This window comes from Bacillus rossius, chromosome 2, assembly GCF_032445375.1.
Source record: "Bacillus rossius redtenbacheri isolate Brsri chromosome 2, Brsri_v3, whole genome shotgun sequence".
Classification (NCBI taxonomy): Eukaryota; Metazoa; Arthropoda; class Insecta; order Phasmatodea; family Bacillidae; genus Bacillus; species Bacillus rossius.
Genome location: NC_086331.1, coordinates 128,085,289 through 128,099,436, shown reverse-complemented (window position 1 = coordinate 128,099,436; position 14,148 = coordinate 128,085,289). Strand labels below are relative to the sequence as shown.

The 14,148-nt window shown below is 33.1% G+C and overlaps 1 protein-coding gene across 1 annotated transcript in view; it reads right to left on the bottom strand.

Annotated features, from left to right (window-relative positions):
- LOC134528987 (RNA-binding protein 26) overlaps nucleotides 1–14,148 on the bottom strand; it is a 63,369-nt gene that overhangs the window by 9,420 nt on the left and 39,801 nt on the right. Inside the window, exons 16-20 of the mRNA XM_063362654.1 lie at nucleotides 13,496–13,576; nucleotides 10,862–11,017; nucleotides 5,599–5,715; nucleotides 4,146–4,360; nucleotides 179–284 (exon numbers count right to left, since the gene is read on the bottom strand). Of these exons, the coding sequence (XP_063218724.1) occupies nucleotides 179–284; nucleotides 4,146–4,360; nucleotides 5,599–5,715; nucleotides 10,862–11,017; nucleotides 13,496–13,576 (675 nt within the window). The remainder of the gene's footprint in view (nucleotides 1–178; nucleotides 285–4,145; nucleotides 4,361–5,598; nucleotides 5,716–10,861; nucleotides 11,018–13,495; nucleotides 13,577–14,148) is intronic.

Genomic DNA, 14,148 nt, shown 5'->3' with positions numbered 1-14,148 from the left:
AGTTAAATGAGTAATTGAAATAGTTGCAATCACAGAAAGAGTTACATTTACGCAAAACGAAAACATAATAGGACAGCTAGGTTAGGAGCACAACAGAATCCACAAAAAGATGCAGTTGCGATGGAGTCTGGAAAAAAAAAACCCTTCCAGTTCCTAAATTTCTAATTACTGAACTCACAGAAAAGTGGGATAGCACATCATTTTTCTCTTCGGGCTCATAACCAGAAATGAGAAGTTTTGTTGGTCTATGGTCCACAGAGACATGAGCGTATGTTCCACGGGGCCTGAAATCAATAAAATATCTTCATAAATCACTCAAAATCTTTCATAACACTATACATACTCTGTAAAATATGACTCTCGATTTCATAATAATTATATCTCAAATCATAAACTAGCTATCAATTAATTGAACGATGAAAGAATTCAAAATAGTTAATTAAGTAAATAAATATCAGAATATATAGTGTGTATGTAAGTATACTAAACATGTAAAGTATAAAAACATCAGTCTTCAAGCCGTCAGTAGAATAAAAATTCACTATCATCAATATTGGAAAAACAAACCAGTTAAAAAACAAATAATCCTAGTTCCTTTAATCTATACAGCCTCATCACTCATACAATTTATTGCTCCCACTAAGCTATCTTAATTTTGCCATGATGTGGGCCCACACAACACCCATGTTTAATTTTTTGCAATATGTTTAATATATTTTGCTGGCCATTAAATTTTATTTTGGTAAATCTAAAATAATTAAGTTAATTAAAAACTTTAGTTGTTTATTTAGATTTTCACAATACTTTGATAACTATTTTGTAATTTAAAAAGGTAATGTTATGACAAATTTATAATTTATATTTATATACAGTAGAACCCCGATTATCCGCGACTCGATCATCCGATTCGCGGATTAACCGCGATTTATGTCCATCAAGTCCAATTTTTTAGTTACATATAACCAATGATTCAAAATGTATGTAAATGTTAAAATACTTTGCAAAATGTATGTTGGTCAAAGTACTTTGACTCAGTTATGTTTATATACACAGAAAATTAAAAAAAAAAATACTAGTATATACATACGTATGTACATAATATTTTTGTGTTCCATGTTACGTGAATAGATTATACACTGGTGCGTGATTCCACGTCCGCATGACCGGACTGTACACTCCCGCGCGCAGCACGGCGCCGTGCCACAGAGATTACCCGGCGCATGGAGACAGTCCATTCCATTAGTGTACATTGTTGAAGCGTGAAGGTGGTGATAATTTTATGTATTTTAACAGTGATCTGCATTCCGATGGATTATACCGTTGTGTTGTGCGGAAGTGTTGAGTGCAACATTTCATCATGTCATCAAATGAACAGAAAAGAAAGCGAGTGGTACTGTCCATCGACAGCAAAACAAAAATTATAGAAAGATTTCAGAGTGGAGAAACGATTGCAAACTTGCGACTGAGTTTAATGTCGGTAACACAATAGTGCGCGACATCATAAAAAATCGCGAAAAAATCCTTCAGTTTGCTTCACAGGCTGACACTTCAAGTGGATTAAATAAACGCAAGACGATGAAAGAATCCACATTTAGCAGCTTGGACACTTGTTTGTTTGAATGGTTTCAACAGAAAAGGTCGGAGGGTGTACCATTAAGTGGCGTAATTTTATCACAGCAGACGTAAATTTTTTAAAAAAAACTAGGCTTGACAGAAGAACCATTATCCTCTTATATTACTTCTCCGTTATTTTATGAGCACCGACTGTACGGAAGTGTGTGTGTTGCAACTAGTGCTTGGCACGCAAGATAAATTCAGCCTATCACTTGCTGACGCGGCGCAGTGATACGACGGTGTTTGTTTATTTCAAAACTCAGCTAAGAGTGAACGGAGAATAGATATAACAACCCCTCACGGTTTCCGAGATTAGGGTCGTTATAGAGAGGTGGTCGTTATAAGATTTCCAACCCATCTGCAACACTAAGTCATAATAGGCCGTTTTTGCACTAATTCCACGTTCAGCAAGCTAAAAATAAAAAAATCTAACATTTAAAATTCATATAAATAAAGGGGGATAAAAACACCGTGAATTATACGAGACAGAGACACCGTTTCAAAACCATCAAATCAAGTCTCAATTCACTGGTATGAAAAATCTTATCTCGAAAAGAATTTTGAAGGCAGTCGTTCTGTAAAACAATAACCAGCCCGATGGTGTTACTGACAACAGAGCAATGAGCTAAGTGTGGCAGCGTCGCTTACGGGCGATGAAAAGAATGCGTGACCTTGGCAGCTATCAGCTGTCTTGGGCCCTCGGACTGGCGGGCGGCTAGTCACACACCTCGGTGCAACAACGACTCGCGTGCCCACGTCTCCGCACACAAAAGACTTAAAAACCACTGCTACCCAGCACTAAGCAGTCCGCTTCTATGTCAACAACGCACACGCACACAAAGCATGTGTATATATGTAATCTCCGAATGTCCCCAGATGGCTGTCAGTGGGCTAATGACCTTTGAGGCAAGCATGACTCGGCTAACCGCGATTTTCGATTATCCGACTCACTCGTCCCCTTCATTAACACGGATAATCGGGGTTCTACTGTACTAATCACTTTTTTATCATTAATAATTTAGTATTTCAATTTAACATATTTTTAATTTTTTCGGTTATAGTTGCCTGTGCATATATCAGCTTTTAAGTTTGAATTGAATATGAATACCAAATTATTCTCGTATATGAATATTAAATTAGAATATTAAAAATGAGACTTGGAACTGCTTAAAATTTTTTTTTCACATCATATAACACACGTAGGGAAAGAAAAAGGTTAAATATGTAGTGTAGTGGCTTTTGGGACATTAGACCATTAATACTGAAGTGAAAGGTTGGTTACATAAGTCAGCTAAAATAATTATACGTAAAATGTTTGTTAAAATATTAATATTTTTGAAACATGTGTTATTATGTAGCTAACCTAACATAGCCAAACCAACCTTTTTAGAAATTTTAATCCCTTTATTTCCCATAACCAGCTACTTTATAAATTAATCCAGAAAATTATCTTGAACCGCAAAATACAGCATGATCCAATCAATTTTACAAAAAATTAAAAAATTCTTTTTGTCTTTGCCAAATAATGATTAAATGTTCCAGATTTAAATATTTAAATCCTAGTTATTAAGTGGTAAATAAACAATACTTTAAGAAAACTGTAAAAATACTAGGTTTTCCTGTATTTTTTTACTCATTTTGTACCTGTCACATGTGGTATGATTTTCTTTGTCCATTACATGTTACAGTAACTGTGAATTGTACTAATTTAGAATCAACAATCAATGGAAAAGCTTGAAAATATTAGCTTTTGGTTGTGACTAGTGATGTGCGAGTACCCGATATTTTCGGGTACAGTTTGAATCCACAATTACCCGAACCCGGAATCGTACGTACATGGATTCGAACAGTATTACAAATATTCACAAAAGTTATAAATTAATTTAATACGGCTCAAAAATACTAGCAGTGAAAAATAAAACTAGGCTACTATTACGTAAGTATTTATAATATGATGTATCAAAGAAAGATATGTAAATTAAATAATTAACACAGTGACATTAAAAGAATTTCGAGATTTTGAGAGCTTAAACTATACTTACGAATTTTGTTGTATAGCAAACTATAAACTAAAAACAATTACATACCTACAAGAAAAAGAGTCTCTGCTATTTATTGGAGAAAAAATGGTTTCGTTTTCTGAAACGTTTATAAAACTGAGATTTCCCTGTGGCGTGCAGTTTATTACGATTGAGTTGGAGAATCGAATATGTATTGGTTTTCATATTTTAAAGTGTTTATTATTAATTAAGTTTACATAATTATAAACATTTCAATCTCAGTGTAATAAATAATTGCCAGTAGTTACAGTTAGAAAAAACAGAACACACATTATTTTTAAATAAATTAGTTATTTTTAATTATTCTGTGCTTAATATTCGGAATCAGATTCATATCTCAAATATTGCCAGGGATTCGAATCGGATTCGAACCGAACTGAAAATCAAGGATTCGCACATCCCTAGTTGTGACATGACTGTAAAGATAAAATTGATAAACTTCAAAGCAGTTATAAACACAGCCTTACTTACCTCACGTGGTAAGGAATGACTCGTGCAGTTTTTGTCGAAGCCAAACTGTGTCTGGCTCCCCTGATGGGACCATGAGAAGCTGTCTCGGGCAACGCTCCCATTGTATGTGCACGAAGTTTCAACTCGGCAACTTTTTTCTTCAAATCTGTTGTGTCACCACCCTCATTTTGCTTTGTCAACAAATCAAGTTCAGCATCAAGAAGTTCACGCTGTAACTGCAATACATGCACAATATAAATTTTCTATAATTTTATACTGAAAATACTTCAGTTTCATCATTTAAAATTTCTTAATCAATGCACATTCTCAATTTTTTCAAAGAAAAAATCAAGAAATATAACTATGGTATTATGTGTACCTCATTGCCATGCAACTTAAACCAATTTTAAACATGTGTAATTAAAATCAAATAATACACAAGGAGGATAGGAGTGACAAAAATAGTGTATGGTACTTTCATTAATTCAGTATTTACTACCCAGAAAACTTTAGTTAGGGCATTTTACCTCCCAAAACTTTTTGCAGGGATTAATTGCATGTTACTATTGCAGAAATGTATTGGTCATTTATTTGGTTATGTGCGGTTATGGAGTCTTCTAGAATAATATGAACGACCACCACACTCATTATAAGAAATGAACTATGTATGAAGCATTTGAAATACAAAACCCGTACTTTTTGCTTCTGAAAAATATTATCCTGTGTGTAAGAAGCTTTGTTGACCATTATTTACAGGTGGATGACATTCATACTTTACATCAGAAGAATTATTTTGACAATTGCCCTCAAAGATTTACATGGCACAGTTCCCAACATATTCCCTAAACTATGTCAAGTATGTTGGTGAAGAGCAGCTAAAGTTAATTTCATTCAATTTAACTTTAAAGTTGAAGATTTTGAAATATTTATTTGATAATATTCATGAAAGTCACTTCGTAAGATCTCATCCACACAAACCATACAATCAAACTTGTAAGACAGATAAAAAATATTAATTGTTTACTGTGTGCTGAAGTGCTACTTACATATTCCTCCAGCATGGCATGACTTTCTGTGCGTGCTAGTTTTATGAAAGGTCATGGAACTGAGAAGAAAGAAAGGTTTGATAAATTAAATACATAAAAGGAAGGAGAAGGGGAGAGAGGCGTGTGTGACTGCCGCCTCTCCAGCAGACGAAGAAGGACCGCATGGTGTCACAGCACCGTATTGTTTATGTTCCAATAAGCCAAGAGACAGTACACAAAGACTTCACTTGTACTCAGAATTATACTGAAGACAAATATATGGCGCGACCCAAATTCGAGGCCGGCCCGTAACGGGAAACGGACTATCCAAGTTTTTTTTTTTTTACAGGATTTCAATTATTGGGGCATTGGTAGGTCCCAATTAACACGAAAAATCAAGAGTTTACTGTATAAGCTAACCACAGGCAATGAAAGTACAGCGGTATTACCTCCTCTTTGCTCTTCCTAGACTGCAGCTGACGATCATGAGGCAATGTGTCCTTGGCACATGAACTACTCTTCTCTACCATGTCCAGAAGCTCATTACGGAGTGAGTTAATTCGCTCCTACAACAGAAACAAAATGCAAACTAGTGGTGTATTAATACTCATTCTCAATCAATAATCCATAAATATGTTACAACAAAACTGCATTTATAACTCAAAGCAACATAAAAAAAAACTGCAACACAACAAATAATGTCACTTAAAAACAAGAGGTTTTTGACATAACTAATCAGCCTTTTCCCTCAAAACCCAATTATTTCCAAGTAATTCAAAATCACTTCTTCTTGGCTCTTGGGGAGACTATGTTGTATTTTAAATTCAGTGAGTGTAAATTTAAAAGTGTTGGTGTAATAAATATAAATAAGCAGAAAATCTAAAACCAAATGCTTTATGGTATGCTTAATGCTTTGGCAAAGTTCAAATGTTGGTCGTTCCCAGTAATTTATTGTATTTGGGGAAACTGAACTTTCAATTAAGTTGCGTGTGAAATGTGCATTGTATGAGAAAGTTGCTTATGCTGGTTACAATTTTGTTTTATGTATAACTGTACACCCTCCCTTTGGACAGTCTAAAGATTTTAAATTGCAAGCACATGCTCACGTCACTTAACTTGAGAACTATGCTGTGTGAAGTCCAATCATGCAATGACTGTTTGTACGTATTTCTAATGATTTGCTGGAAGCCCATAATTTGAGAGGATGCAAATTTTAGGTACATGTTGTTAGGTATATGAGGCTTTTTGTCAGCCTATGTTGTCACTTAGAGAGGTAATTGGTATTTTTTTTGTAACTATTTTGAGAATTGTTTAGTAAATATTAGCACTGCCTTTGTTAACGGCAGCCAGGTAAATTGTAATTTAGTTCAGCATTATGATAAACACAATTTTTTGCAAATTTCATCCGGACTCTTAAACCATTATTTATTTTATACATATTTTTCAGTCACAACTTCTGTTTCGTCAAAGACATATACATCCAGTAAGCTGCTACTGTATCACATTGTGTTATCGATTGTGACTATTCATTTATACGCTGTTGAAACTATGACAATTACTTCTTTTAATGCCCATCTCAATGGAGTGCTCGTGTTTTGTAGTGTGTGTTGAAGTCCATGGTTGTTGACGATTGTTCCTACACCCCCCCCCCCCCCCCCCCCCACCCATTTCTGGTGCATGTGACGAAAATAATAACAAATAATATTTTGTTTCCAAGTTTGAAATGACAAATATGCAATTTTTTTTTCAAATTGTTTATGCATTATTTTTCAATACTGTTTAGCGAGACAGCAGCGAAAAAAAACTTTGTATACTTGTTGCATTTTTAAAATGTCGCTTATTGTTCATGTTCTTGATTATGAAGTTCAATTAAACGTCCAAAAAGGGTATTTATATCGCACAAATGACTTAATCTCAGCAGTGAACGTTGGCATCTGACAAACTTACGAGGTATGCCATTTCAAGTATTCGTAAGCACACAAATATTTGTTTTCAAAGTTTTAGTATTCGAGATCGAATCAAATAATTATCACACAACGTATAATTTAAGAATAAATCAGAAAAAACAATAAGCTACATAGAATTATACCCGTACATGGGTGAATATTTGCAAAGTGACACATTTGAGACTTGCATTTGTCCGAGATAAAAAAAATTAAAAAATAGTTTTTTTATGCATTTATTGTGGAAAGATAAAACTGATCATTTTGTAGCTTGAAGTAACCAACATAATATTGATTTCCTTGGTTTTCTTAAATTAAAAACAAAAATACTGAGCCATGGGACTGACAGGTTGGCACGGGACTGACATCTAACTTTGAAAATATAGACAGTAATGGCTCAATGTCTCCAAAGTAGTTGTTTACTAAATTATATGCTAACATATTACATTTAATTACTTCTATGCAACAAGAACAAGCAAAAAAACCTTTTCTTTTATGAATTTAAAAGAAAATCAAGTCAAATTGACTGTCTGATGTACAAAGATGTGGCACAAACCTTCGAAAATACATAGCAAATGACACCAAACTTGGAAAACTCATATTCATTATTATGCAGGTGACAAAGAAATAATAAACCTACCCGTTGCAATATGAATACAAACTTGATAACTCACCTATTAAAAAATCTCAACATGTCAAAGACCTAGGAATTTTACTGGATCAAAAACTATTTTTTCATCTTCACATTGAAAACATTATCTCGGTATCTAACAAAATACTTGGTCTAATTAAATTTATCACCTTTAACACCTCCAATATTGACTCTATTCTCTCCCTCTATACAGCTCTAATAAGATCAAAACTTGAATATGGTTCTATTATATGGAATAGCATCAATAACACTGATATTGAAAAGCTTGACAGGATTCAATCTAAAGTATCTGACTATATTAACAAAAAATTAAATACCATCGATAAAATAGATTTAAATTCCCTCCTTGGTTCATTATCAACTAGAAGAAAGATCTTAGATGCCATTTTTGTCTTCCATTGTTATTATGGTAATCTTATATGTCCTCATATATTTGATGTTACTGGCATTAAAATTCCTTCTTTTAATAGCCGTAACCCACCTTTTTTGTGCACACTTTTAAATACAAATGATATTATATATAGACTTGTTAACAATTTTAATATGTATGTTAATCACTTACAACCTACCAGAGAGAAAAAAACTTGTTAAAAATATTATTCTTTCGGCATCCAAAGATTAATTATCTTTATGCTCTAATGTTATTACCTAAATTATTTAATACCAGATGTATTAATCTAAGGATACTAACTGTATTTATCTACATAATATTATATGTTCTGTACTTATACATTTATTACTCTCATGAAACATTTTTGTTATTTTAAGTACTTTTTAGAAGTTAAGCACTCATATGGATATTTGTATGTTATGTTGTCTTGTCTTTGTTTTTGTCCTACTATTTGTTGTTCTTATAATTTATTGTTTTGTTCTTATTTTTGTTCTGTTACTGTATTTGTTTTTTTACATGTCTTACATGTTGTGCCCACCGTTGGAGCCTTGTGCTGTTGGTGTGGCATGTAACAAATCAAATAAATAAATAAATAAATAAAATATCCGAACAAACAAAAAAAAATTGTCAAAAAAAATTGTGTCAAACAAAAAAAAATTGTGTCAAACAATGAATAACGTAGCCAATGTGATAAAAAAAAAATGTTAAAAGAAGTTTGAGATCATCTTAGCTTAAAATATATCAAAGGCCAATTAAAGCCTACATTATATTTTATAGTTCTCATTGTTGCCACATAAGAATCTTGAAATGTACAAATAAAGCATTATTTTAAACATCATGCTCACATCATAATAAAACAAATTAATCTGTCATTATATTTAAGGTTATGTTATCCACCCAGTGTGGCTTTAATTGAATTTTTGATGGAAAATGTCAGTCCCATGGAAAATATGTCAGTTCCGTGTCGTCTTGCTAGGCACGGGACTGACACCACGGGACTGACAAATTTGAGGTTAAATTGGCACAGTTAATCAGAGAAATGGAATACCTAGGATATTCTTGGGTCATCTGTAGGTGTACTTACCTGGAAAGTAAAATAAATAAAACCGTGAAGTTATCTTTCCGTAAAAAAATTTCACAGCCAGCTTGGGACTGACCACCTTGTTGGTTACAACACAAATTCCACACACAATACCACTAACATACACACACAGGTACTCACTGAAAGAGAAATAACAACATGACTTCCAACAAATATTTGTGGTACAAGCCTGAGCATATGCAGATGGCTTTTAACTGCCATATATTATTAATAACTGTAACTAAATGATTAGCCATGGGACTGACACAAAACACTTGGGGACAAGATTTAACTAATTAGGAAAAAAAAAAATTAAACATGCAGGTTTTTTTTATAGTATGGTTTGTAAAATTGTAAATATTATAAAATCAGACTAAAATTTGTAAATTTGTATCATGAATATATATACAATAAGATGAATTTAAATAAAACCACTTGCAGAAGGGACATGCCACGGAACTGACATTTTGACATAAAAACATTATTTTTTATTTAAAAAAATGTACTTATAAAATAAATTTAATAATGATAAGATTAATCATGATTTCAAATACAAATCAAAATTGGAAGAATGTTTTAGTACTTATAACAAGCACAGTATTCACCTAGGGACATTATATGTGTCACTTTGCAAATATTCACCCACATAATAATATTTCACTGACCGCAACAAACTATAAAAACTTAATCTGTATTTATTTGAGGGAACACAGCTAACGCACGGTGCCTGTACAACGAAGTACTAATGACTGGCTACAAAACTGTTTGGAACAGAACGGCTTGTGTACGTCACCGTACAGGAAGTCATTGAAACCAACAGCACAGATTCCCTCGTCATAATGGAACACACGGGCTGGTGGAAGCAGTGAGCCAGCGGTCGTTTTCTTTGCCATGCACATCGTAAATATTAAGACAGCGTCTACCCTCCTTTAAAGGTACAGATGACATGATATGCAGACACACTTTTAAAACAGTTGTGCCATCCTTTGAAAACCATGTAGCATTCATGCAAGAATTATTCACATGTGTACGCAGTGCAGCGCTTGGATTCGAGTGGCGGTGGTAATAAATTTGGTGTCCGCTAACCAAAACAACACATAGAGTTCGTTATAACAAATGTCCGCTAAACAAGTGTCTGTTAATTGAGGACCTATTGTATATGAATAAACAATAGCGAATGTGTTAGTGGAAGGACACTTGATTACGGAATTATTTATTTTTACAACCAAACATTTTTTAAAAGCTTCAATTGCATCTTTTAATGCATTGTCTGTGTGTTTTTTTACCAGTGGAAAAATAACAACCACTAACTTATCAATGGCTATGCAATGAATCTGCTGCTGTTCTAAGCTGGGATATTTATCTTGTACAATGACTCCTTTAAATGAGCGGCAAAGTTAATACCATGTAATTTTGAAAATTTTTTGATTCAGTCTTTCAAACAGCAACCCTTATAACATTACATACCTTTTTTACAAGTTCTACAACTGATAATCAAAATCAATGTAACAACAAAATTATGTGAACATACACATGTACATAATGTGTCAAGTGGATTGCAGTTTTATAAAAAAAATTTAGTTAATATGCTAGGCTACCAATTGCAGTAATTTACTATTACTTGAGAAGGATAAATGAACATTACCTCCAACATCTTAAGTGTATTTAAATATGCTTCTCTTTCTTGTGGAGTTTTAACACCTTTCTCCAGTTTCTCAACAACAGATTTGTGTTCACTTATATGTTTCGTAATTAAAATTTGGGTGCGCCTTCGCAGATCTGCACTCAGTTTCAATGCTTCCTGTAAAACAATAAAATTAAAATAAATACATTCACAGCACTACACATTACACAAAATAATGCTTTACATTAAAATAAATGTCTATAAAAGGAACAAGGTCTACAAGAGACTGGTAATGAAATGTAAAATGAAACGGGGGAGGTAGATTACAAATAAAATACTAAATGAATCACCATTGCATTCCTCCTCACACTATTCTGCACCTTCAGCTTATTTAGGAAATAGAACAAAAAATTCACTTTGTTGGATTGTTTCAACCAACACAATTTCTGTTTCAAAAAGTACACTTTATTGTGTACAATTTTAACAATTTTACTTGTGATGAAAATTAAAAACTAAATAACTTTTGAAGTTTGGAAGTGACACTTTCCATAACAAAAGAAAAAAATATTCCTTATGAAAAAAATTTTTTTTAATGAATTTTTATATTAATAAAATAGATTAAACCACAGAAGTGGAATAATTACTGGCTCACTTGCATATCCATGTCACCCTTCTTGCAAAGCAGTGACACATCTGTTTGCTCCTGTATTTCATGGCCAGTCAAATTAGCTACTTGGCCCTCCTAATTTTACTATCCATTAGCTCTCCGAAGCATCTAATAACTAATCCACCCTAGCTTGGTTCACCTCATCCCATATTGGTCCTCTGCTGCATGGCTAGTAAAATATAAAATAGTCAAGGGAGGGGTGTGATGTCTGTTGGATGAAGTGTTACATATCAGTATTTGTCTGGCCTTGAGAAAATTTTTTTTTTTAAATTATGTTTTAATGTATGGTCAACATCAAAGTCATTAGAGACTGATGGATGAATTAAATTGTGTGATGGAGAATTGATGGAATGTATTGGCGGGGAAAACAGGAGTGTTTTGAGAAAACCCACTAGCTTACTGGAATGTTTGCCAAGATTCCCATTTTCAAAAAATTCGAGGTTTACTTTGCCTAGAATTTAACCAAGTCTCCATCCTATATATAGTTCTGCTCATCGCTGACTTAATGACCTCATAACGCTGTAAGATAGCGCCTGCCTGCAGAATGACAGCGCGAGACGGGAAGTCGCCCTCCAGGAGTCAGGTTGCCGCACTTGCTGTTTTACACATAGCAACACTTTCATAATTTTTTACGTGACAACATCCAATAAATCAATAAACGCTGGCTGCTCGCACAAAAAAGTGTCCCGTTACGCACATTGTTCCGTTACACTGTGACCCGTTACGCTCATTGTTCCATTTCGTTGTGTCCCGTTACGCTCAATGTTCCGTTACGCTGTCGGCGAGTGCAGTAATAATAGGTTATGTTACAATTGAATAAAAAATTATGGTGATTCATATAATTGATGATAGATATTTGATTACAGTTTATTTATATGAAAACTTGTTCATTATTATATTTAAACTTTATAGCTAAACGCCAGTTTTTAAAATTAATTACAAGTCATCTTACACGTGAACTGTTTCGTCGACTGTTTATAAAGTGAAGTGAAAAGTTAATGTGGTTTTCATTGCTTATTATAACAACAATTTCGGCAATAAAGGTTAAATATTCTTGCATTTTAAAAATCTGATTACTAGTATAATTTCAAGTATTTATTCTTTTATTATTAAAATAAAAATAATTCAATTTTATTCATAAAAGTATGCAATCATTTCATCAATGTTTTGTTATGACGTCACGTTAAACTATCGCCCGTAAACCGACTTTACAGACAACCAATTTTTTTACGTGTGTATTGAATTTTTCACCAAAAGATTGCGCTAGAAGATAAAGAAAATCTTTTTTAAATTTGTGAGTTCTTAATCATTCTTTAACTTTTCAAATTTGATTTATTAACTTCGCAAAGTAAGTAAATAATTCATTTATCGCTGAAAATAAATTACGATTACGTGAGTTCATCATTATAATTGATTAAAGATTATTGAATGACCAAAGACAATTCACACACAATGAAATTTTTCAAGAGGTTCTTCATTAAAAACAAATTTTCTGTTCACATATTTTAATATCATCAGAAATAATTTTCATTTACACAACATTAACAGAAATTAAATTTTTAATAACTATATTGTGTCAATTAAATTCAAGTGCTTTTTATATTCATCATTTTTTAATGGGCACCTTGGGCGCCTTACAACTACTAGTAAACAATATCTTGTAAATCCATGGCAAGATTATGGAGAGAGTTTTTGGCTAAATAAATGTCCCCAGACTAGAAGTAGAAGTGTATGCACACCAGAAAATTCTACTATAGCCTCAAAAATATATAATATGTGCTAGGGTGGCAAGAATCATACCACAGTTTTAGTAAAGATCATTTCACTTGTGTCACCAAATTGAGCATGTTTAGCACACAAATGAAATGACATGAAATGTGGTACAAAAATCCTTAGTCACATCTTTATAATGTGAGGACTCAAGTGTCTTAAACTGTAGGATTATTTACAAATATTCTCTAAAGTGGTGCAAAAAAAACATGACAAACCTTTTGTTTCTCTTCTTGGTACTTTTTTAGTAATTCTTTGGTTGCCCACGCATCTGAAGATTTCTTTGCTGCTGGTGTTGCCTGTAATAAACATTTTCCCCCCCCAGAAAAATACACTGCAACTATCACATGTTTACGAAGTGTAAGTGCAACATTAGAATTGCAATAAAACAAAGCACATATCAGGGGCTCCACAACATAGTAGTGTAAGTCACAAAATTATTCAGATTTGAGTTTGCCATACCAAAGCGTAATTTGAACATTTCCGGGGTGAAATACGGAGCTCACTCAAACCTGCCAAATTTTTAACCTTTTGGAGCCCCTCATATGTAATACAGCGATATTGTGGCCCTTTGACCACTTTAAAATAATTTAATATATTTTAGCCTTGATTAAGTTTGGGTAGCAGCTGGTTTGCTTCTAATTTTTAGGTTACCTTAATTGAACCCGTTGCCCAGCAACTGTCGGTAACGAGGGGCCTCGTTAAGTATAGTGTAACGAGAGCCCACACTATGTTTATATAAATGGTTTTCACACATGAAATAACACTCAAACATGTTGACTGAATACAAAATTCTACTTAATATTTGCAAACATTTCTTGCTCAAAACTAGCTGTACATGAAGGGGGAAAAAAAAAAAAAATAGATCATC